Below are 25,286 nucleotides of genomic sequence, written 5' to 3'. Positions count from 1 at the left end.
GTGATGCTGGGCTGGGAGATGGACAAGAAGAGAGGAGGTAAGGGGCAGTAACTTCCTCCTCACCTGCCTGGCTGCCCTGGGGCATCTTCCTCTTCCTCACAGCCTCCTCCTCCATCTGGCCAAGTTTTGGGAATTGGAAATCCTCGTTTGGGTAAAAGAAAGGTATGAGTGCCTTGGGTTGGGGGTTCCTGTGGCCCAAGTCTATCTCTAGAAGTCACCGGGTGTTTTGTGTCTATAAAATCCTCCTAAAATAAGAATGAGTTCAGTAAAGCCTCCCAGGAGTTCCCCCTTTCCAGTCTCCTCTCTTTGGGGTTCTGGGGTTCCCCATTCTCAAAGCTGCTGGGGCTCCCATGGGTCCTGGGGATCCCCCTTCTCCTGGGTCCCAATTAGGGATGCTGTGGGGTTTTGGTGCGCCCAGGGGTCCCTTCTTCCGTGATTGTGCTTTGGCTCCAAGGGCTCCCAGGGTCCCCTTCTTCAGGCTCCTCCCACTCCAGGCACTCGGGGCTTCCCCCTCTCCCCATGGCCCCTTTCAGTGTCACAGTGTCCTAGCCCTGCCTCATCTCCAGCCTCCCCCACCCCTCCAGGCTGCCAGGGGTCCCCCAGCTCCGGTATTGCCCCTCTCTGCTCTCTCCACTTGGGGAGTACAACATTCCACCCTCCCAGTTCTCTCAGGGATCCCCAAAACTGATGTCCTGTCCTGCTGATACCAGGCAATTCCCACATGGACCCCCAATATTCCACCAAAGGTGCATTTATGGCTCAGCTTTGGAGTCCTGCAAGATCCAAACATACCCTCTGGCCCAAAAATTCCCCACCAGGGACATGCAATGATATCTGTCGCTCACTTCCAGAATCTGAGAGTTCCAAACACCCCTCAAAAACTAACACCCTCCCAGAGACCCCCTGATAGCTTTGGGGTGAGCTCCCCCTCCCTGGTAACCTGTGGAATGCAGTGGGGGCAATGATCCCAGAGTCAGGGGTGCTGCAGACACAGTGGGTGGTGAAATCTCCTGGTTCTCCTGCTCCTCCTTTTCCTGCTCCTCCTCCTCTCTCCCTCCTCTTCCTCCCACTCCTCCTCTGCTCCCACCCCAGAACCCCATTCCCCACCCTCCTCTGCCCCACGGCTGCTGCAGCACTGGCTGCTGGGTGGGGGGAAGCCCCCGATCAGCCCCAGGGATGGACAGGGGGCTTGGGGACCCCCAGTGCAGATCCACCTCCCCCAGAGCCCCAGGCAATTGCTCCAGGGATCCAGTGCTGGGGGACAGGGCTGGACCCCCATGGAACTGCCCTGCTTCCGTGCCAACCCCACCTTTCCCTCCCCTCTCCTCCCCTTTCCCATCCTTCTCCCAATCCACAGACCCCTCCCGACTAAACTGGGGTGTCCTATCCCCCTCCCGCTCTCTTTGGGGGTCCCAGCCCCCTCTTTTCCCTTGCTCTTCTGCCCTTGCACCATCATCCCATCAGTCCCCAACCCCCCCTCATCCATTATTAGATTTGGGGGTTCCAGGCCCCTCCTGCCCACTCTGGGGGTCCCGAAAGATCAGGGGTACCCCAAAACTCCCTCACAGCTGCTGGATACCTCTCAAGCCCCTAAGGAGTGGGGTCCCCCTGGCTTCATCACCCCCAACCTTTGGCTGCCTCATCCCAGGCCCCATCCCACCCATCCCCCTCCCCCAGACTTCATACCACCACCCAATCCACATCTCACCCTTCCCAGGCCTCATCCATCTCATCTCATCTCATCTCATCTCATCTCATCTCATCTCATCCCATCCCATCCCATCCCATCCCATCCCATCCCAGCAGACGCCACCAGGATCCCCTAAAAATCCCACGTTCTGGGGACTCCCCCATATCCCCCCAAGGGGCATTTGCAACTCACATTTGGAGTCCTGCAAGATTCAAAAATCCGCCCCCTTCCCATCCCCCCAAAAAAACCCCTACCGGGCAGCCAACAAAGATATTTGGGGTTAGGTGCTGCAGTCCTACAAGGTCCAAAAATCCCCCCCTCCCAAAAAGAAGCCCAGGCATCGCCCAAGATATTTGGGCCGAGCTCCCCCTGCCCGCTCACCTGTGGGATGTCCTGGGGGGGCGATGCTCCCGGGCCGAGGGTTGCAGACACAAAGAACAATAACTCCTGCTCTGTACCTTTGGGTGCTCAGTGTGTCTGCTGGGTGCCTCCTCAAGGGCCTTCAGCCTCTGCTCAGCCCATGGACAGCAGCAGCAGCACCTTTGCAGGGCCCAGCAGGGCTCTTGCCAGCTGCCCTTGCCCACCTGCACACAGAGCCTCCCCCAGGCAGGGCCCTGCAGACAGGCAGGTTTCTGTAGGGCCGGGCGAGTGCACAGAGGGTGGGATGGGCTCTGTGAGCGCTGACAGGGACAAGGCTCCTCTCAGGAGGAACATGTGCAGCACAGGGAGATGATGAGGGAAGGAGAGGGAGCTGAACAGAGCAGTGCTGTGGGCAGGAGGGCACTGTTGGTGTGTGGGAGGTGCCGTGCACAGCTGGGCACAGGGAACACTGTCCTGAGTGCCAGGCTGTCCCTGCCCTGCCCTCTCAGGCACAGCACCACAACATCTTCTCTTGTTTCTGCATTCCTCTGATACTGTCACTGTTATCTGGTGCTCTCAGGGAGGTTCTGGGCTTTGCAGCAGCTGAGGCAGGCACTGCCCTTGGGATTCCTCCCAGGCAGCTGTGTCCATGAGAATGGGGTGTCCAAGCTTCCCTGTGACCTGTGGGGCTGTGGGCAAAGCAGTCCATGGGAAAGGAGAAGGAGCTGAGCCTCCCTCCCTGAGATGCCATCATGAGCACACCTGGGGATCTCCTTGCTGTGTCCTTCCAAGCTCTGAGCTTCCCTCCTGGGTGAAAATCTGTGCCAGAGCCTCTCAGAGTTCCCTGAATGCCCCATGGGGAAGTGCAGAGATGCCACAAGTGAGGAAATGCTGTTGGGTTTGCCAAGGGAACAGTGAGTGTCCTTGGCAGAAGGAGGGGCTGAGACCTTGCTGAGAGACCTTTGGAGAGGGTGAGACATTCAGTGATCCCTCTGCTCTCAGCAGGGTCTGGTTTCTTCCCAGGGTGACAGGGGAGTGTGATTGTGCTCTGATTGCAGCCAAAGGTGCAAACCCAGGGCAGTTGGGAACAAGCCCATCCAGCCCCTCACCTTGCCCTGAGCCACAGGGAATCCCTTTGCCTCTCACATCTCTCAGTGTCAAACTCTGAGTACAGCAGAAATGCTGGGGATTTCTGACCTCAGAGAACCAGGAATGATGTGTGGGTAGGGAAACATTCCTTAAAACTCCCTCCTGCTATCCTGTGGAACTGCAAGTGAAAATGCTACCAAGTCTTTCTGCATTAGGAGGGATTCCCCTGACAAATCCTGAATATTCAGCCTTGTCCCTCTGCCCCATGGCCACAGTCCCAGGGCAGCAGGGCAGGGATGGCTCCTCGAGAGCCCCATGCACATGCCTGGCTGCTCATGGCACACTCAGACAGCAAAAGTGGAGCTCAGGCAGGGACCTGGATGAAGGTTTTCCCAGAGAAGGAACAAGGGTGGATGAGTCCCAGTGGGACAGTCTGCAGGGAATGGCACAGCTTTGGACCAAAGCAGCCTCTCCTGACTTGTCACTGTCCTTTTCTCCATCAACAGGTCCCCATGGCCAGACACAGCAAATGTCCAACAGCAGCTCCATCAGCCACTTCCTCCTCCTGGCATTTGCAGACATGCAGTAGCTGCAGCTCCTGCACTTCTGCCTCTTGCTGGGCATCTCCCTGGCTGCCCTCCTGCCCAACAGCCTCATCATCAGCGCCGTAGCCTGTGGCCACCACCTGCACACCCCCATGTTCTTCTTCCTGCTCAACCTGGCCCTCACTGACCTGGGCTCCATCTGCTCCACTGTCCCCAAAGCCATGCACAATTTCCTCTGGGACAGAACGGTCATCTCCTATGAATGATGTGCTGCTCAGCTGTTTATTTTTGTTTTTTTTCATTTCAGCAGATTATGATCTCCTCACCATCATGTGCTATGACCACTCTGTGTCCATCTGCAAACCCCTGCACTGTGGGACCCTCCTGGGCAGCAGAGCTTGTGCCCACATGGCAGCAGCTGCCTGGGCCAGTGGCTTTCTCACTTCTCTGCTGCACACAGCCAATACATTTTCCCTTCCCCTGTGCCAGGGTAATGCCCTGGGCCAGTTCTTCTGTGAAGTGCCCCAGATCCTCAAGCTCTCCTGTTCACACTCCAGCCTCAGGGAACTTTGGCTCATGGTCATTACTGCTTGGATATCTTCTGGCTGTTTTGTGTTCATTGTTTTCTCCTATGTGCAGATATTCAGGGCTGTGCTGAGGATCCCCTCTGAGCAGGGACAGCACAAAGCCTTTTCCACATGCCTCCCTCACCTGGCCGTGGTCTCCCTGGTTTTCAGCACTGCCATGTTTGCCTACATGAAGCCCCCTTCCATCTCCTCCTCATCACTGGATCTGGTGGTATCAGTTCTGTACTCAGTGGTGCCTCCAGCACTGAACCCCCTCATCTCCAGCCTGAGGGACCAGGAGCTCAAGAAAGCTCTCAGAGGACTGATTTCTGGATGATTTTCAGCTATCACAGATTACCTGCTTTCCTCTGTCACTGGGTCTGGTGCACATCATGACAAGGCCAAGTATCTCCTTATTTATATTTCTTCTGCTTCTGACGGTGTTTTCTTCAAATCATTGGTATTATTCATTCTCTCCAGTTTAATTTTCACTTCATCTTTTGTAACCCAGAGACTTCATGTAAATGAGGAGTCTCACATTGTCTTTAAGTGAAAAAAATGAACCTGTAAAAACTGTTTTGTTATTTTTGTACTATCTTCATCAGAGTAGGAGTGAACACAGCAGGAACAGCTCTTGAGGGCCATAAGGCTGTTATGTTGGCCTGGGGAGATGGGATGGCAGAAGGGGCTGCAGAGCTCTCAGGATCTCCTGGCCAGGAGAGCAGGGGACACAGGGAGCCTCCTTTTCCTTTGGCCAGGCACATTCCCCCATCGGTGGGGCTGAGTCCTCTGGGAGCTGCAGCTGCTGCTGTGCCCTGGAGAGGGGCTGAGGCCGTGGGGGCACTGCCCAGAGCAGCCTGGCCTGAGCAGGGCTGTGGGGCCAGAGCTGGCTGGGCTGTGCTGGGGAGAGCCCCTTGGTGCTGCAGAGAGCTCAGGGCAGCTGGGAGAGCTTGGAGGGAGCTGGGCTGGGCTGAGAGAAGCTGGAGGAGAAACCCATCAGTGTCCATCTCAGCCTGTGTGAGCGTGCAGGGGGAGGACTGAGCCCAGGGCTTGTGGGACAGAGCCAGGGCCTGGGGAAGGGATGGAAAACAGGCAAGTGGCTGAGAGAGGAGGCTGCTCTGTGCCCTTGTGGCACGGACAGAGCAGGGAGGGAGCCCAGGACATTTGTCAGCCCCAGCCTCTGTCCCCAGCCGTTGCCAGCCCTGGCTGCTCAGCCCAGGTTTGCAGGTGAGTTTGGCTGTGCCCCAGCTCCATCCTGCTGTAGGTCTCAGGGCCTGTTCCCGGCAATGGCCAGCCCTGCCCGGCCTCTCTCCTGGCCCTGAGGCTAGCAAAGCTATTTTGAATGTGAGTGAGCCTTTCAGCACTGGATTGCTGAAAATCTGAAGTCTGAACAAGCCTCTGGAGATGTAAAATTCAGCAGCAACCTCCAAGTTGCTGAGGATGTCAGCAGCCCCCACTGAGGCCATCCCTGCCAAGAGACTGTGGGGGGAATGAGCACACAAGGAGAGCATCCCTGGGGCTGGGGAAGCAGAATGCAGAGGCACCACTGGGTCCAGATGGGAAATGAAATGTGAAATGTGGCTGTGAAAGCCGTGCCTGGGCTGTGCCAAGCAGGACAGCTACACCCTGACTCCCGTGCCCTGGGAATGGGGCTCTGTGGCCTCACAGGGTGCTTGTGGCTCTCCTGGGAGCAGTGGGATGTGGGCTGTGGAATGGTGAGTGCAGGTGTAAGGCCCCAAACAACTCTCTCAATGAGACCTTTGAAAGCAATTACAGTTTGTGGACTCTGAGTACAAGGCAATATTCCTATGGGAACTATCCATGGATGGAAGGAAATGTGGTGGTGAAATCCCAGTTTTGGCAATGGGTGCCTGGAGGAGATGGGCAGTTCTTTTCCACAGGAAGGACAGCAGAGAGCCCCAGTGTTTCAGTGGCAGATGAGAAGTGATTCTCAACATGTCAAGGTCAGCTGGAGCAGTCAGGTGGCCCCCGGGAGGCCAAACCAGCCATAGCTGCACCATGTTCCCTTAGTTTTATGTGGCCCTGTAGTGTCACAATGTTCCCTGGGTTCCATGGGGGTTCACAGTGTCACAAGGGTCTTTTGTTCTGTAGTTTCACAGTAAACCATTGATTACATGAGGCCACTCTGTGTCACCATGGAGCTTTGGTTCCATGCAGCCATTCAGTGTCACAATGGCCCCTTGGTTCCATGAGGCTGTGAAGTGTCTTAATGTTCTCTCAATGGTTCCATGAGGCCTTGCAGTGTCACAATGGACCTTCAGCTCCACAGGGTCTCACACTGTCACAGAGGTGTCCTGTGGTTCTGCAGTGTCACAATGGACTCTTGGTTCTACAAGGCACTGCAGTGTCCCAGTGGCCTCTTGGTTTGATGAGGTCCTGTAGGGTCACAATGGCCCCTTTGCTTCCATGAGGCCCAGCAGTTTCAAATTGCCCCTTGGTTCCACAAGCCCTGCAGTGTCACAATGGTCCCTTGGTTCCATGGAGCCACACACAGTCACTATGGTCCCCTTGGTTCCATGAGGCCCTGCAATGTCACAGTGGTCTCCATGATTCCATGAGGCTCAGCAGTGTCACAATGGTCCCTCAGTCCCACAAGGCCCCACAGTGTCACAATGGTCTCCTTAGTTCCATGGTGCCCTGGGGTGGTGCATTCCTCCCTCCCCTTCTCAGGCTGCCCTGAGATGTGAGAAATGCTCGTTAGGCCTCAGCCTTGGCCAACAGCCCCTGGGCTCAGCTCCTCTGCAGCTGATCACAAACACTGTCTGCTCCCAGGCACTGCTGCTGTCCAACCAGCTCCTGCTTTCTTTAGGAGCAGCCTTGGGAACTGTTTTTCTCCCCTCAGTGGCACAACATCCCTGTTCTCAGAGTGTCAGAGAAAGCTGTTGATGCGAAGTGCAGCCAGGATGGAACATTGCTGTGACTAAATCCCATCTCCTGGGGCCCTATCAACAGGGCTCCAAAAGGAGCCCCTTGGAGCTCTCCTGGAGCAGTGTCCTCCATCTGAGTTCTCAGTTAACTTGTGGTTTGATTGACTGGATTTGCTTGCTTTTGCTGTTGCTTTTTTCCCCTGCTGTGCCTGAACTGTCCAGTCAGGAGCAGAGTGACTCTTGCCAAGGAACTTTGTTGTGTTGTCGCTTAATATTAAATCTGGTTTTTGCTGATCCCTTGCTGGGGATTTTTTAAGTGCTCTCAAGCCCTCAATTGTAAGAGGGTAAAGGAGCCCTGGGCCAGGCTCTCGCCCTGGGGAACACAGGGACACTGCTGGGGCATCCCTGTCCCCCTGTCCCACCCCCCAGGGCCCTGTCCCCCCTGTCCCTGTGTCAGGCTCTGGGGGTCGATCTCGTGGAACATCCTCTGGGGGAGGCTGTGGCACTGGGGGGCAGGGGGGACCTGGGGGGACAGGGGACCCTGCTGTGTACGAGCAGCGTTGGACTTGTCTGGCGGAACTGTGAGGGGGGCTGGGTCAGAGTGACTGTCCCAGTGATGTCATACAGCTACCCAGTGATGTCACACAGCCACCCTGTGATGTCACAGCCTGCTCTGTGATGTCACACAGCCACCCTATATTTTCACAGCCCACTCTGGGATTTCACAGGTGACTCTGTGATGTCACACAGCCTTTGCTATGATCACATAAATGTGCCCTGTGGTGTCACAGCCCCTTCCATGATGTCACAGCCTGCTCTTTGATGTCACACAGCCATTCCATGATTTCACAGCCCCCTTTGTGATGTCACATAACCACCCTGTGGTGTTACAAGTCCACTCTATGACCTCACAGCCTGCTGTGTGATGTCATACAGCCACACTGTGATGTCACAGCCTGCTCTTTGATGTCACACAACTAACCAATGATGCCACAGCACACTCTATGATGTTACATATCACATCCTGCTCTGGCATTTCACAGCCTACTCTGTGGTGTCACAAGCCAGTCAGTAATGTCACACAGCCCGCTCTGTGGTGTCATACAGCCACTCAATGATGTTACACAGCTCACTCTGTAACTGCACAGCTTGCTTATGTGATGAGGCCTCCAAACCCCATCTTGGGAGATTTTTTTGGTCTTCTCCAAGGTTTTTGAGAAAGGAAAAATATTGGTCAAAATGCAAGGAAAATGGAGTGTCAGTTTTTCCCAAAGTTTACAGTTACAGAAGAAGTGTCAATATGTTTAAACGAAATGAGAGTGGATTTACATTTGTTATAAGGAGAGAATATTTTACCATGAGATTGGCGCAAAACTTCAAGTGTTTTTCGTGTGAAATTGCTGCCCCATCCCAGCAATTGTCCAATGACAGCAGCTTTGTGCAACCTGACACAGTGAAACCCCTCCTCTCCCCAAGGATGGAATTCCTGTTGTGCTGGTTCTCTGATGTGCTGGGTGACCTCACAACACTCCTGGCCAGAATGTCAGCTGAGGGCCAAGCAGGCTGCTGCAGTGGCAGTGACCTCACAGCCATCACCATTGCAGCCATGTCCCCTGGGCCTGGCTCTCCCCATTCCATGAGCTCCTGTTCTGTCAGCAATGGTCTCCTGAGTTCCAACGAGGCCCCACAGTGTCACAGTGTCCCCTTCATTCCATGAGGTTCTGCAGTGTCACAATGCACTCCTGGGTTCCATGAGGCCCCACTGTGTCACAATGACCCCTTGGTTCCATGAGGTGCCACAGAGTCTCAATGGTCTCCCTTCATCTATGAGGCCCTGCAGTGTCACTTTGGTCTCCATGGTTCCACGTGGCCCCAAAGTGTCACAGTGATCTCTGTGATTCCATTGGAAACACAAAAGCTTTGCATAAACATTAGCAACACCTGCTTAACACAGCTGAGCACATCTGTTTGTATTCAAAAGAGGGTTTAAAGGTGAGAATGGCACCATCAACTTCCATCTGCAACTGAGATCAAGGGAAAGGACAGGGACAGAGAATTCTGCTTCAAGATACAGAGAATTCTGCTTACAGAGATCACTTCTGGTCACATTGTCCCTTGTAGAAAGGTGACATCATCAGAGGCAGCCTGTACTGAGCATGTGGTTCCTGAGTGGGGTTTGTCGTGTAGGAAACCTACTCAGGCTTTTCCATTCTTTCCTCACAAACAGAAAAACTTCTCCTGGGCCTGTGTGCAGGCAGAGCCCTGAGGAGAGCAGGTGGGACATGGAGCAATGGGCTGGGACAGCCAGCTGCAGAGCTCAGGGGACAAGTTTGTGATGCAGGGAACAGGGATGTCAGTGCCAGGTGGGCAATGTCAGCCATGGTGAGGTTGGGGATGAGAAGCAGGTTGTCCCAACAGGGTCAGCCCTAAAGGGGCTCATTCTTCTACGTGCCCAGGCCTCCTAAGGACACATTCAGCATCAAAGTCACTTGGGGAATGCTTCTATCACCTCTTCTCTGAACTGAAAAATAAAAAAAATATTTCCTATTTTAAAAGAAAAGTCATGAGGAGCACTTCGAAATCTTCCTCCTTAAAAGAACTCCAAACTGACTCCAATGAGCTGCAGAAGCCCTGAACACTTGAAGTCAATGGAAGGACGACGAAGAGCTCCTGGAGGCTTTCTATATTATAATGAACCCCACAGGGGATTTGGGGCTGAGTCTGTGACCCTCAGGGACTGAGAGAAGGTTGAAGAAGCTGCCGAAGGAGTCAGAAGCAAAACTACAAGTCCCTTGGAGCATCATTGGCCCCCACTGAGGGCAGAGACTGCCAAAGGCTCCCCAGGGACTCGTGAGAGCAGATCCTTGGGGCCAGGATTGCAGGGAGCCAAAGGCTCTGAGCAGGGAACTGGAATGCTGAGAGAAGCCTGGGCTGGTTGGAGGAAGCAGAAAGGCCAAGGGCTGAGCCCAGCCCTGGGACAGCAGGGCCTGTCCCCCACAGGTGGCTCAGGGCTGTTTGTGGGGCAGTGGGATGTGAGGGGGAGGAAGGACAAATGTCATAAAACTGCAACCCCTGCCAGCCTCCTCAGGGAGAGGAGAGGGAGAAGCAAAGTGCAGACCCTGAGAGGAAAGTTCCTTCAGTGGGGCCTCCAGAGGCAGTGCCAGAGCCCAGGGGACAAAGCCCTGGGTGCCTCTGGCCCTGCCAGCCCTGCCCAGCCCTTGGCCATGTCTCCTGCAGGCTGTGGCTCCCTGCCCATGCTGCTCCTGTGCCCTGTCTGGCTGCACACGCCCATCTCGCTGTGCCCCCAGCATTTCTCAGCCAGCATTTCTGTGCCTCCCTGGTGTCCCTGCACCCAGCGCTGTCGGTCCCTGGCACACAGAGCCATGGCAGTAGCCTGACCCTGCCAAGGGGCTTTGGAGCAGGGTGGTGGCTGCGATTGCTTCTGACCTCAGCAACTGCTCCTGCCATGGTTCCATGGGCAGCCAGCACAGCAATGCTACTGTGCATTGTCCCTGCTGAGGGTCAAACACTATCAGGGCACATTCCCTGTCTCTAGATTTCATGCCACACCCAAGCACTGCACTTATGTCTCCAGCATTGCTTGCCAAGAGAAACAGGGCAAGGCAAACTGTGTGTAGCTCATGGTATTTTAGAGTGTCTAAAACTTGCTTAGTCATGGATCTTGGAGGTAAGATCCATTTGCAATTAATGGGATGGAGAAGGAGTGCAACATGGAAAAGGGGAGCATAGAAATTGGATTGCTTCTTTCTGCTTTCTTTTCACTTCTGGAAAGCTATGTCAGTTTTCTAAGAATCTTCTCCACAGTCCTGTCTGCTCTTTTCAAGAACATTCCATGGACAATGAGGTCAAGTTCTTGTCACAAGATGTGCCACCAATTGCAACTTCTCTTGCCTTTCCACACTGTGAGTGCAGCATGACTTTTGCAGCCAAGTAGGACAAATGCTTGGAGAACTTTACAACTTGGCCTTTGTTTTCCTTGTGGACTGGGGAGTTGTGCCATTGGCAAGGTTTTCATGGTGACTGTTCTAGCCTAAGGAAATAGGAGGTAGTAGCAGTACTTTCTAGGGAATGCAACTGTGATTGAATTCAGAGAAAGAATCTCCCAGACACTCTGGGAGCTCCCTGGGCTGGGCTCAGGTTCCACTGGGACTCTGCAGCAGGCTGGGCTCCAACTGGGATCAGCAGCAGCTGCAAATCCCTCTGGGCATCTCCATTTGCTGCTGCCAGGAGGAAGCAAGGAAGCAAGTCAAGAAGTTCTGGTATTTCTTTCTCCTGGTGTTTTTTTCACTTTGACACACCAGAAGCAATTTCTGGGATGGCCTCTGTAAGTTGATTCTATTTCAACAGCACCAGCAACAGGGCTGTGTTTGAGCACTGTGAATGTGGCCTGAGTGGCTTTAGTTCTGCATAGCTTAGTGCTCAGGGACATATGAGCATTTCAATCTCTGCTCATCATGAGGCCTGTGACAAAAATACTGAATTAACTGTAATGAAAGCATGGTGGAGACCAGTGATTGAAAGAGACAATTGCAGGTGTACTGATAAAATGCAGATGGCAACAGCAGCTGTGATCTGCAATTCCCAAGGCAAAGGCAACAACAGCCTCCTGCTGTCATCTCAGGGTGAGTAAAGCAGTGCTAAAAACAAAGCTGGAACCTGATCCGTTCTTTCTCTGAAGGTTGGTTCAGGGCAGCACAGCTGGGCCCTGAGCAATGTCTCGGTTTGAAAGACAGGTGTCTGCCAAGAGAGGTTGAACCTTCCCCTAGAGCAGAGGATGTGATTTTTCTTCCCCTCCTCCCCCCAAATTATTTAATTTTGTAAATCAAGGGCTTTCAGGCAAAGGTATGGGAAAAAGGAGTATCAGTTCTTTACTAGTATCTATAAACAAACAATAACAATAATAGCAAACCACAACTAAGAACCAGAAAACCAAACAGCAGATAACGTGAGCTGCTGAGCCTTCTCCCGTGTGGTGCAATCACGGTTGCAAGCAGCAGGGGCGCTGTTGAGCTCCCGGCCGGCCAGGGCAGGTGCGATGACTCCCGAGCGGCTGCAGGTGGCGCTGTGGCGCAGGGTCAGGTCACCGTTCGGCAACTGCAATGGCGGACGGGCTGAGAAAAACACGCAGGGCAGCGAAAAAACAGCTCAGGGCAGCGAGAGAACAGGGCAGCAGGAGCGGGCGCTCTCTCTCTCTCTCCGGCCAGCGAGAATTTCTACAGTCACAGCAGATGCTGCGGTCTTGTGCGGCAGAGGGCAGGGGCAGGCAGCAGAGGCAGCCGGACTCTCCCGGCAGCAACGAGGGAACGCAGCCCGGGGGGGGGGAAACGCGCCCTTCCCCGTGAGGAGAAAAGTTGAATCAAAGCTCACCCAGCCAGGAGGGAAGAGAAACAGGACACAGTTGGATTTCCTCTGGTAGCAGCTGGAAAGCAAAGAGCCAGCAGCCTCAGCGTCCGAACCACGAGAGTCAGTTCCCAGGACCGGCTCTCCCTTACCTTGCCCTGCCCAAACCTAGCCTTTGTCTTTTACAAAAGGCTTGATCGCTCCGAACATCGGGCCATTTGTTGCTTAGTAAACAGGAATGGGAAGAAATTCTCAACCCCTGACAGCAATCAGGGCTGTTTGTGGATGATTGTTGCTGTACTCCAGAATTCCCCTGGAAAAACCCCTGGGGAAGCCAAGGCAGGAGCAGCTGGGAAGGGCTGGCAATGCTGCTGCTGCTCCTGCTGGGAGCCCCGGCTGGGCCAGGCTGGCGCCCACTGCGCTGCGGCTCCTGCTGCTGCCAGAGCCGGGCGGGACTCGGGGACAGGGAATGGACACGGGGGGACAGCAAAGGCCGTGGGGCTGCAGTGATGTTGGCGCTCAGGACAGTGCCAGCACAGAGCTTTGGACATGAGGGGTCACGAGAGGTCATGCAAAGCCTCAGCCCTGGCAGGAGGGAGTCCTGCCATGTCCCCAGGGCAGGGCAGCTGTGAGGTGCCACAAGTGCAGATGTGGTGCAGAGCAGGCTCAGAGTACCTCGGGGAGGGGATGAGACCCTTCCCCAACTCCAAACCACACCAAAACCACCATAAACAGGACTTTGCATCTTTAGAAGCCACTGGCAACTTGGAAGTGACTACAGCTCAATCCCACTGCGAGAAGGAAGGGAATCTTCCCAGTGAGCTGCCATCCAGCCACTATTAACAATGGGTGGGATTTAGAAGTATAACACTAATAAATAATACAAACAAATAATAGTAACAACAATAACAAGAAATCAACCCCCAAATGCCAATACACAGCACCACACCAAAAGGATGAACCTCCATTTATCTTTATTGCCCCAAGGCTCATGAGAAATAATCCTGTTATATAATACCCAAAAACCCACTCAGGAACAAGTTCTGCTCCCTTCATCACCCCAACCTTTGGCTGTCTCATTCCAGACCCTGCCCCACACTCCCAATCCCCACCCCAACCCATCTCACCCCTCCTGGACATCAAGGCCCCCTTCCCAAGCCCTATTTCCACCCTTCCACCCCTCCAATTCCCATCCCACCCATCCTGCCCCACCCAATGCCCATCTCACCCCTCTGGAACTGCATCCCACTTTGCCCAATCCCCTTCCAATGTCATCCCACCCTGAGGGGCTGTGGAATTGAGTCATTTTGTGACGAGTGGCAAGAGAGAGCAAGCGACACGGCCCAGTGTGGGTCATAAAGCAAGCTCCATTTTATTTCACCAAACAAGAAACTTATATAATGTTACAGATGTTTCTAATTATAGTTACACACGTATCTGCAGTCTGTTCTCACATAATCAGGGTTTTTCCTGATGACTCCCTTATTCTTTTCTCATAACACTTCTGACTCCCTATCATATAACATTCTTCTCACAGTCTAGAAACACACAGCTGTGTTCCCAGGTTTTAGCTTCTCATGACACTTTACTAGGATTTTTACTGAGGCCTGCCTATGCTGAGGCTTTGTTCAGGCCTGCTCAACTAACACAATTTTTGCTGGAAAACTGTGTTTTCCAACAAATTCCCCCGTTTCGTTTGAGAACAGACGTTGTCTGTTGTCAGATTAATTTGCTTTGTTATAAGTACTTTTTATTACTACAATTATTATAAATTTACTTAAGGAAATATCACTAGTTATTTAGTTATGTTGCCATGGTTCAGGAACTGCTATTGCTGGAAACATTCACTTCACAGTTAAAGCTTGGAGAACTTTTCCCGGGTAAGGACTCCAAGTTTACCTGGAAGAAGGTTTAGCTTTTATAAACTCAATTTGGTACGTTAAAATTATTTGATCACATTTTGGTGCAGAACACTTGGGACTCATGGCATATTTCCCAGCTAGTTAGGACTAAGGCTTGGCCAGAGCCTAGGCCCTAAGTAGGAGGGTTTTCTTAGAACATCTTGTAAACAAGCTTTGATTAATATCAATAAGGAGAGTGTCTTAACATGTCACTATTTTTGCAGATAACTATATAAGGTGAGGTGAAATACTTGAAAACAGTGGACATTATCACTTGACTTTAACTAAGGAAGATAAAACTGCAAAGGCTTTTGTGAATAATAATATAAACTAACAAATTTAAAACTTAAAATTAATATTACTGAAAATGAATAAAGCTTAATTTTAACAAATTGGATTTAAAACTAACAAATAGGACTTAACTATAATGGAATTTAAAATTAATATCACTTTAACAAAACTTAACTCTAACAGAATTTAAAACTTAACAGAATTTAACGTTAACATCACTTAATATTACTTAATAGAATTCAACCTTAATAGTATTTAAAACTTAATAGAATTTAAATTCAATATTACTTAACTTTAACAGAATCTATACTTAACCAAAGGCACTTAACAGGTAGCTTAAACTATTCAGTAGAACTTTACTCATAGGTTTCATTCACACATCAAAACTCTTAAGAAATCAAAACCACACTCTCAGCAGTTACAGGTTTCATCTACACATTAAAACACTCAAAAAGTAAACACTTTCAGCAGGCCTGCAGTATTCACACATACACACAAACACTATCTTAAGCCCCACTTTAGCAAAATTCAGCTTTTGTTCATGGCTTTAGCAATCAAAGTGTTATTTTTTATCAGGATAATATATTGTTTCAATGCTTCTTTATCAGTAAAAGGCTGGAAATAAGTTTTGGTCTCGGTGTCAGTGCAGCCGGGCTGAAGGAAGAGCCGATCTGCTCCATGTGCCTGGACATTTTCAGGGAGTTTTGGTTGCTGAGCTGCAGCAGGTGGTGAAGGTTTGCCAGGACAAGTGCTTATGGAAGGAGCCAAGCTCAGAGACATTTCCCTGGAACTCTAGAAAGGCTGAAAAGTCACGAAGCTGCACCGGATCAGCCATAGCAAGGCTGTGCTGCTGGTCAACACGTGGCAATGGGTGTTTCACCCGACAAAGCGAATAATTAGAGGTCTTGGGGAGAACAGCTGGATAGCATGTTCAAAGATCTGTATCTGCAACTAGAGAGCAAAAGGGAAGAACTCCTGAAAGTTCTCCATGACTACGAGGAGAAACAACTCCATTCCGGTATCAGACTGTTGTTTTCTGCTGGCAACGCGGAGTGCTGCCTTTCTCCCAGTGGTGGCAGTGAGGGAGAGCTATGATTCCCCCCCTCCCCTAGCGGGGGGGGCTCCCCCAGCTGTGCAGCTGCCGAAGTCTTTTGCATGTTAAAAGCAGCACGGCAACTCTCAGGTTTTTCTCTGCTCTCTGTGGCTGCTACTTTTTCTGTTGTTACGTCTGCAACTTTTCTCTCTGCTGCATTATGCTGTAAGCAGGTCACCACTTCTCTCCACGGTTTGCTAAGTTTTATTGCGGTTTTATCACCATCTATCACTTCGTTAAACAAACAGTTACCAAACTTCTGCCACTGTCTTTCATCAAAGATCGTATCAGGATTAACAAAAAATCCTCTGGCTTCCCCTGTTGCAATTAAAGCAGCTAATTGCTTTAAAGCTTACTTGCTTACTCCCCGCTTTCGTAGAAAGCATAATAATAAATCTTGGGCTACCTCCGTTTCCATTTCGGTCCAGCTGGGTTTAAAGTACCTTGATCGCCGCTGTCGTCTCTCTATCTTCCGCGGTCGCCAAATGCAGCTTTTCCGAGGTTATAGCCCTTACGGAAGCGGGTCTTGTTCGGCCCGAGCCCTCGGATCACCCCCCCTAGCAGGGGCGATGACCTTGGCTCACCGGTGCTGCTCCGGTACCTCTTCGTTCTCGCCGCTGTCTGGAGCAGGGCTGTAAACTCTGCTGCCAGTGTCCGTGGTCGTCGCTTCTCGGAGCAGGGTCCTAAGTCCTGCTATCTGTGTCTCTGTATCACGTCGGGGTCACCATTTGACGAGCGGCAAGAGAGAGCAAGCGACACGGCCCAATGTGGGTCAGAAAACAAGCTCCACTTTGTTTCACCAAACGAGAAACTTATATACTGTTACAGATGTTTCTAATTATAGTTACACACGTATCTGCAGTCTGTTCTCACATAATCAGGGTTCTTCCTGATGACTCCCTTATTCTTTTCTCATAACACTTCTGACTCCCTATCTTATCTCATAACATTCTTCTCACAGTCTAGAAACACACAGCTGTGTTCCCAGGTTTTAGCTTCTCATGACACTTTACTAGGATTTTTACTGAGGCCTGCCTATGCTGAGGCTTTGTTCAGGCCTGCTCAACTAACACAATTTTTGCTGGAAAACTGTGGTTTTGGGCAGGGATTTTTGGGCAGGGATTGAGCCATTTTGGGGTAAGATTGAGTACATTCCAGTGGAATTGAGTAGTTTTGAGATAATGGATGAACCCTCTTGGCTTTTCAAAAACAAAATTCTGGAAGAAACTGTACCAAATACCCCAGAAGCACCAAATCATCCAGAATAGCTCCTGAACACCAAACACCCCTCCAAAATAGCAGAAAAACCATGAGGCTTTAGGTAATAAGGCTGGAGCATAAGACAAAGCTCTTCCTGCAGCTGGGGCTTGTGCAGGGCTTCTCTTACTGGTGGCTCCGTTGGTGGCTCCGTTGGTGTTGGGTCAAGCCAGAGCTCTGGGTGAAGCTCTTCCCACACTCGGGACACTCATAGGGCCTCTCCCCAGTGTGGATCCTCTGGTGGATGATCAGGTGAGATCTCTGGCTGAAGCTCTTCCCACATTCCCCACACTCATAGGGTCTCTCCCCGGTGTGGATGCGCCGGTGGGTGATGAGGGTGGAGTTGTGCTTGAAGCCCTCCCTGCAGTCAGGGCAGCGGAAAGGCCTCTCCTCTGTGGGAATCAGCTGGTGCAGGAGGAGAGCTGAGCTGCTCTGAAACCTCTTCCCACACTCGGAACACTCATAGGGTCTCTCCCCAGTGTGGATGCGCCGGTGGGTGACGAGGTGGGAGTTTTGCCTGAAGCCTTTCCCGCAGTCAGGGCAGCGGAAGGGCCTCTCCTCTGTGTGAATCCGTTGGTGCAGGAGGAGATTGGAGCTGCTCTGAAACCTTTTCCCACACTCGGGACACTTGTAGGGCCTCTCCCCAGTATGGATCCGCTTATGGACAAGGAGAGCTGAGCTGGTCTGAAACCTCTTCCCACACTCGGGACACTTGTAGGGCCTCTCCCCAGTATGGATCTTCTGGTGGACAATCAGGGTGGAGTTGTCTCTGAAGCTCTTCCCACATTCCCCACACTCATAGGGCCTCTCCCCAGTGTGGATCCTCTGGTGGATGATCAGGCAGGAGCTCGTGATGAAGCTCTTCCCACATTCCCCACACTCATAGGGCCTCTCCCCAGTGTGGATCATCTGGTGGCGGATCAGGTGGGAGATCTGGTTGAAGCTCTTCCCACATTCCCCACACTCATATGGCCGTTCCCCAGTGTGGATCCTCCGGTGGATGATCAGACGGGATCTCCTGGTGAAACTCATCCCACATTCCCCACACTTGTAGGGCCGTTCCCCAGTGTGAATCATCTGGTGGCAGATCAGGCGAGAGCTTGTCCTGAAGCTCTTCCCACATTCCAAGCACTTGTAGGGCTTCTCCCCAATGTGAAGCTGCTCATGTGCCATTTGCTCATAGCTCTGGCTCGATTGCTGGCCAATTTCCTGGCACAGGGTGGGTCTTTGCTCCTCACAGGACCCTGGGCTCGGTTTGGAGCCTCTCCTTGTGTGAGATCTCCAGGGCTTTTCCTCCCCATTGGATTCCTGCACCATGGAGTTGATCAAAATGGCCTCTTCCATGAGGTTCTTCAGGGAGGATTTGTCCTCCATGGTCTCCATTCCCAGCTCATTGCCTGGGGGAGGAAACACAAGGAGAGGATTTGGGATTTGCCTCTGTTCCAGAGGGAAGGGGAAGGAGATTCTCCCAATCCATCCCCAGCAGAACAGAGTCAGCAGCAGGGTTGTTCTGCAGCCAGAGGCAATTCTGGGCTGGGAGATGGAGGAGAAGAGAGGGGGCAAGGGGCAGTGACTTCCTCCTCACCTGCCTGGCTGTCCTGGGGCATCTTCCTCTTCCTCACAGCCTTCTCCTCCATCCAGCCAAGGTCTGAGAATGGGAAATCCTGGTTTGAGGGAAAACAAAGGGTGACTACATTGAGTTTGAAGGTCACCCTTTCCGATTGCATCTCTAGAAGCCGTGGATCTGAGGTCCACGAAACCCTCCAGATCACAAAGATTCAGCACCAAAAACACTCCTAGCAGTTCCCTGTCTCTGGTCTGTCCACTTTGGGCTTCTTGGTTTCCCCCATCTGGGTTGCTGGGAGTCCTGTGTGTACTGTGGGTTCCCCTCTCCAGCATCCCCACTCTCCCCACACTACCAGGGGTCCCAGGAATCCCAGGGGTTCCCCCTTCCCAAATTCCCCATTCTGGGGGTCTCCTCTCTCTGCAGTCCTGCTGAGGGAAGCCTGGGGTTTTGGGGGTCCCAAGGATCCTCTCTCCCGTCTCTCTCTCCAGGCTGCCAGGGCTCTTGGTGGTCCCCCCTCTGGGGGTCCCCATTTGTCAGAGACTGAAATAGTTCATGCCTCAAACATTGATATAAAGTTTTGATCATTAGAACAAAAACTGTATAAAGAAGCTATAATCAAAGAAGCCTCCCTGAAGATACCTGACTGGGACTTTGGACTGAAAGTCAAACTGCTGACATTGGATAAAGGGAAACCTATTGTTCAGTCATCTCAGGCTGAGGGAAAGGAATGCATCCACAAAGGCCAAAGCCACCAGCTGCTCTGAGAATCATCCCTGGCTGACTTTGGAGTGAGGGCAGAGCACAGCTCACAGAAGCCAGGTTTGTGTGAGCACAGCTCACCTCCAGTCGAGGTGGAGGAGGTTGGGGGTGCATGGTGTAACCTCTGGTCAGAGGCAATAAACACACATCCTCCGTTACACAAACTGTCTGGCTGTGGAACCCCCAACCCCACAAGCCACATCCACGGGACTTTCACGTGAGAGGCAGCTGAGGGGGAGTCACAATCCATCAAAGACCCCCAAATGCTAGGCCTTGCACCACAGGAGTGCACGTGATGCAAGCAGAGTCTGCTGCTAGAGACTGCCCCCTGCCCCGGGGGGACATGCCTGGACATTGCCACCTGGCCTGAGTCCATATTAACCCATGGCATTCTGTGCTTTCAGGGGACCATCACCACCGAGAAGAGCAGCTGGAGAGGATCAATGCAACAGTGTTGGGATCCATGGATGGTGATATTTTCTTTATTCTGTCTCTGTCACCCTCTTTCTGTCCCCCCCACCTCTCTTCCTACTTCTCTTTTCTCTCTTCTTCACTCTCTCTCTCATATTTACTATCAAATAAAACTCATACTATTGACTGGCATATGGTCTCGTTTGCACCTTAATTCAGGCAGAGCTATTTCCAAAGAACCTTAATATTTGGATCACAACACCAGGTCTGCCTGTTAAAGTGAATGGGGAGTTTAGGGCATCTGGTCTACCCTGTATAAACCAGTATAAAACAGTAAATACCAGTTTAAATCTGGAAAAACACCTGGGTGGGTGACACCCCCTGCCAGTAGAACCAGTAGAAACCAGTACAGACCAGTTCAAAGAAGTATAAACCAGTATGAACCACTATAGCCACAGCAAATCCCAGTTCCCTCCCAGGGATTTCCCAGTCCATTCCAGTAACCTCCCAGTCCACTCCCATTGCTCCCAGTGCACACCAGTAACTGCCCAGTAAGATCCCAGTTCCAAGGATTTTAGTTACTGGGAATTGGTTTGTTACTGGGAAGGAACTGGGATGTCCTGGGAAGTTATTCATTGGCATTGGGAGGATACTGGGAATGGACTGGGATGGACTGGGAAATTACTAGGCAGTTACTGGCTGGCACTGGGAGGGACTGGCAAGTTACTGGTGGGCACTGGGGGAGAACTGGGATGGGATTGGAATAAACTGGGATGGACTGGGAAGTTCCTGGGCAGTTACTGGTGGGCACTGGGAGCCACTGGGACGAACTGGGGGGGTGCTGGGGGATACTGGGAGCACTGGGATGTTACTTGGAGACACTGGGAGGGACTGGTGGCAACTGGGATGTACTGGGAAATGGTTTGTGAGCACTGGAAGGGACTGGGATGACACTGGGATATACTGGGAGGTTACTGGAAAGGCACTGGTGGCAACTGGGATGGACTGGGAAGGGGTTTGAGGGCAGTGGGAGGGACTGGGATGGAGTGGGAAGTTACTGGTGGGCACTGGGAACCACTGGGAGAGAACTGGGATGGACTGGGAGCACTGGGGTGAACTGGGAAGGGATTTGTGAGGACTGGGAGGAACCTGGATGCACTGGGAGGGAACTGGGATAAACTGGGAGGGGGTTAGGAAAAACTGGGAGCACTGGGAAGTTACTGGGCAGTTACTGGTGGGCACTGAGAAGGACTGGGACAAACTGGGAGAGACTGTGAGGGACTGGGAGGGGATTGGGATAAACTGGGAGAGACTGGGAAAGAACTGGGAACTTACTGGGCAGTTACTGGTCGGCACTGGGAGCTACTGTGAGTGGACTGGGATGTACTGGGAGGGAACTGGGATGTGACTGGGAGGGGATTGGGATAAACTGGGAGTACTGGGAAGTTAGTGGGCAGTTACTGGTTGGCACTGGGAGGCATTGGGATGAACTGGGATGTACTTGGAGGAGATTGAGAGGGACTGGGATAAACTGGGAGGGACTGGGATGGACTGGAAGGGAACTGGGAAGTTACTGGGCAGTTACTGGTGGGCACTGGGAGCAGACTGGGAGGTTACTGGGAGCACTGGGATGTGACTGGGAGGGCACTGGTCGCAACTGGGAGGGCACTGGGAAGGGGTTTGAGAGCACTGGGAGGGACTGGGAAGTTACTGGGAGGGACTGGGAAGTTACTGTGAATGGGGAATTTAGGGCATCAGGTCTACCCAGTATAAACCAGTAAATCCCAGTTTAAATCAGGAAAAGCACCTGGGTGAGTGGCACCCACTGCTGTGCAGGGAAATCCCAGTTTAAACCAGTAGAAACCAGTATAGACCAGTTCAAACCAGTATAAACCAGTATGAACCACTATAGCCACAGCAAATCCCAGTTCCCTCCCAGTATAAACCAGTAAGCCTCCCAGGGACTTCCCAGTCCATCCCAGTGACTCCCACTGACCTCCCAGTATGGCCCAGTGACCCTCCCAGTTCAAACCAGTAACTCCCAGTCCCTCCCAGTACCAAACCAGTTCCCTCCCAGTATAAACCAGTAACCCCAAATCCCCATTTTTCTTTTCCCTCCATTTAAACCCCATTAACTCCCTCCCAGTCCCTCCCAGTTTGTCCCAGTCCATTCCCAGTATGTCCCACTATATCCCAGTCCATCCCAGTCCCTCCCAGTATATCCCAGTACCCCCAGTAAGGTGCCCATGGCCTCCCAGTAGTGCCTCAGTTTCTCCTCCCGCTGTCAGCACCACGCAGCATCAGGGGAGTGGAGCTTGAGCTGGCTGTGCTGGGAGAGGAACTGGGATGGACTGGGAGGGGATTGGGATAAACTGGGAGGGAACTGGGACAGACTGGGAAAGACTGGGAGATTACTGGTTGGCACTGGGAGATTACTGGGATGGACTGGAAGGTTACTGGGATGGAACTGGGAACTTACTGGGCAGTTACTGGTGTGCACTGGGAGTGAACTGGGAGGTTACTGGGATGGACTGGGAGGGACTGGGAATTGGTTTGTGGGTTCTGAGAAGGAACTGGGATGTCCTGGGAAGTTACTGGTTGGCACTGGGACGATACTGGGAATGGACTGAGATGTACTGGGAGGGACTGGGAAATTACTAGGCAGTTACTGGCTGGCACTGGGAGGGACTGGCAAGTTACTGGTGGGCACTGGGGGAGAACTGGGATGGCATTGGGATAAACTGGGATGGACTGGGAAGTTCCTGGGCAGTTACTGGTGGGCACTGGGAGCCACTGGGACGAACTGGGAGGGTGCTGGGGGATACTGGGAGCACTGGGATGTTACTTGGACACTGGGAGGGACTGGTGGGAACTGGGATGTACTGGGAAATGGTTTGTGGGCACTGGAAGGGACTGGGAGGGGACTGGGATGACACTGGGATATACTGGGAGGTTACTGGGAAGGCACTGGTGGCAACTGGGATGGACTGGGAAGGGGTTTGAGGGCACTGGGAGGGACTGGGATGGACTGGGAAGTTACTGGTGGGCACTGGGGGTTCACTGGGAACCACTGGGAGGGAACTGGGATGGACTGGGAGCACTGGGGTGAACTGGGAAGGGATTTGTGAGGACTGGGAGGAACTGGGATGCACTGGGAGGGAACTGGGATAAACTGGGAGGGGATTGGAATAAACTGGGAGCACTGGGAAGTTACTGGGCAGTTACTGGTTGGCACTGAGAAGGACTGGGATAAACTGGGAGAGACTGGGAGGGGATTGGGACAAACTGGGATAAACTGGGAGAGACTGGGAAAGAACTGGGAACTTACTGGGCAGTTACTGGTCGGCACTGGGAGCTACTGTGAGTGGACTGGGATGTACTGGGAGGGAACTGGGATGTGACTGGGAGGGGATTGGGATAAACTGGGAGTACTGGGAGGTTACTGGGCAGTTACTGGTTGGCACTGGGAGGCATTGGGATGAACTGGGATGTACTTGGAGGAGATTGAGAGGGACTGGGAAGGAACTGGGAGGGGACTGGGATAAATTGGGAGGGACTGGGATGGACTGGAAGGGAACTGGGAAGTTACTGGGCAGTTACTGGTGGGCACTGGGAGCTACTGGGAGTAGACTGGGAGGTTACTGGGAGCACTGGGATGCGACTGGGAGGCACTGGTGGCAACTGGGATGTACTGGGAAATGGTTTGTGGGAACTGGGAGGGGATTGGGATAAACTGGGAGGGACTGGGCAGTTAGTGGTGTGCACTGGGAGGACACTGGGAAGGTCTGGGATGTTACTGGGATGTGACTGGGAGGGACTGGGAAGCATTGGGATGGACTGGGAAGGACTGGGAGGTTACTGGGATGTGACTGGGAAGGACTGGGAATTGGTTTGTGGGCATTGGGGGCACTGGGAAGGAACTGGGATGTCCTGGGAAGTTACTGGTCAGCACTGGGGGATATTGGGAAGGACTCAGAGGTTACTGGGATGGACTGGGCAGTTACTGGTGGGCACTGGGAGCTACTGGGAGTGGACTGGGATGTACTGGGAGGGGGCTGGGATACACTAGGAGGGACTGGGAAGTTACTGGGAGGTGACAGATGATACTGGGATATACTGGGAGGTTACTGGAAGGGCACTGGGATATACTGGGAAGTTACTGGGAGGGTACTGGTAGCAACTGGGATGTACTGGGAAGAGGTTTGGAGGCACTGGGAGGGACTGGGAAGTTACTGAGAGGGCACTAGGGGCTTACTGGGAGCACTGGGATGCACTGGGAGGTAACTGGGATGCACTGGGAGGTCACTGGGATGCACTGGGAGCTCACTGGGATGCACTGGGAGCTCACTGGGATGCACTGGGAGGTAACTGGGATGCACTGGGAGCTCACTGGGATGCACTGGGAGCACTGGGAGGTGGGGGGGATGTCCCAGGCCCGGCCTGTTCCATTCCCGCCGATGGGGGGGAGCAGCCATTCCCTCACCATTTCCTCTGCCGGGCGCGGGGCGATCCGGGACCTGCGGGCGGCACGGCGGCTCAGGGCGATCCCGGCCCCTCCCGGGGCTCTCCCGGGGCTCTCCCGGGGCTCTCCCGGCCCATCCCGGTCCCGCTGCGATCCCCCCGCCCCTCCCAATCCCGGGACTCACCGGAGCGGCGGCGGCTGAGGGCGGCGCGGGGAATGCCGGGAATGGCGCCGCCGCTGTGCTTTACGGCGGTGTGGCGGGAGGGGTTGCGACGCGGTGGCACCGCGCTTTACGGCGGCGTGGCGGGCTCTGTCAGCGGGGTGTTCGGGAAGGGAAAACATCTGGAAAACACCTGGAAAACACCTGGAAACGCCCGGAAAAAGCGGATTTCGACCGATTTCGATAAAGCCAAGGGATGGAGACGAAACACCAGAGGATCCACGGGGCCATTCCCGAGGGAATTCGGGTTTTTTCTCCTCGAAATTCGGTTTTTTCTCCTGAAAATTTGGGTTTTTTCTCCTAGAAATTTGGTTTTTTCCTCCTGGAAATCTGGTTTCCTCTGAAATTTTCTTGTTCCTCCCGGGAATTTTTGGCTGTTCCATTTAAACTAATGGAACTAATTTTTTGACAATGATTTTAACTAATTTTAACTAATTTTTTGACTATACCATTTCAACTAATACAACTCCAATTCATACAATAAAATACAGTTTAACACAATACAAGTTTAAATTCATACCATTTAAAACTAATACAAGTAAAGACAAATGAATGCAACCTGAATTATTTAAATTCATAGAATTTAAAGGTAATGCAATTAAATATTTAATGCCACTTACATTTAAACTAACACAAATTAAATGTATACAGTTAAATACAATTGAATCCCAAATCGTGGGAAATCATGGGATTGAACAAATAATGGGAAATCCAAACCAAACAAAACAACCAAAAAAAACAAACCAAAATTGGCAAATCATGGATTGAACAAATCATGGGAAATCACAAAATGGCCAAATATTGGGAAATCATGAGAAATCATGAA

At 52.4% G+C, this 25,286-nt stretch overlaps 4 protein-coding genes across 6 annotated transcripts in view; 1 reads left to right on the top strand and 3 right to left on the bottom strand.

The window, feature by feature from the left end:
• The window catches only part of LOC146421112 (uncharacterized), a 382,384-nt gene that overhangs the window by 205,621 nt on the left and 151,477 nt on the right, over positions 1-25,286 (top strand). The window lies entirely within an intron of this gene.
• LOC146421116 (uncharacterized) overlaps positions 1-25,286 on the bottom strand; it is a 248,287-nt gene that overhangs the window by 120,424 nt on the left and 102,577 nt on the right. The gene's annotated exons all lie outside the window — the stretch shown is intronic.
• The window catches only part of LOC146421118 (uncharacterized), a 52,662-nt gene that overhangs the window by 1,074 nt on the left and 26,302 nt on the right, over positions 1-25,286 (bottom strand). Inside the window, exon 2 of one of the 2 annotated variants that reach the window (XM_085047609.1) lies at positions 64-142. The exons of the other annotated variant lie outside the window; for it this stretch is intronic. Coding sequence (XP_084903735.1) covers positions 64-142 — 79 coding nt within the window. The remainder of the gene's footprint in view (positions 1-63; positions 143-25,286) is intronic. 2 annotated transcript variants of the gene reach the window in all.
• Positions 17,153-24,468, bottom strand: LOC146421121 (uncharacterized). 2 transcript variants are annotated; one of them, XM_085047584.1, is made up of 3 exons: positions 24,262-24,468; positions 18,627-18,705; positions 17,153-18,438 (listed from the first exon to the last, which is right to left on the bottom strand). In XM_085047584.1, the coding sequence occupies exons 1-3, from the start codon at positions 24,262-24,264 to the stop codon at positions 17,168-17,170; spliced, it is 1,353 nt and encodes a 450-aa protein (XP_084903710.1). In that variant the 5' UTR covers positions 24,265-24,468; the 3' UTR covers positions 17,153-17,167. The 2 variants fall into 2 exon arrangements, with proteins under 2 accessions (XP_084903710.1, XP_084903711.1); XM_085047585.1 differs by having other exon boundaries at positions 24,425-24,461.

This window comes from Lichenostomus cassidix, unplaced genomic scaffold (genome assembly GCF_008360975.1).
Source record: "Lichenostomus cassidix isolate B80296 unplaced genomic scaffold, HeHo_3.0 HiC_scaffold_43, whole genome shotgun sequence".
In the NCBI taxonomy this organism is placed as follows: domain Eukaryota; kingdom Metazoa; phylum Chordata; class Aves; order Passeriformes; family Meliphagidae; genus Lichenostomus; species Lichenostomus cassidix.
Note: the sequence above shows the minus strand (reverse complement) of the source record. Positions and strands in the feature narration are given on the sequence as shown.

Bases quoted from the DNA above. Each gene is read 5' to 3' on its own strand.
- LOC146421121 (XM_085047584.1), bottom strand. The intron at 18,439-18,626 runs GTGAGGAGGAAG...TTCCTCCCCCAG, and splicing joins GCCCCAGGACAGCCAGGCAG to GCAATGAGCTGGGAATGGAG.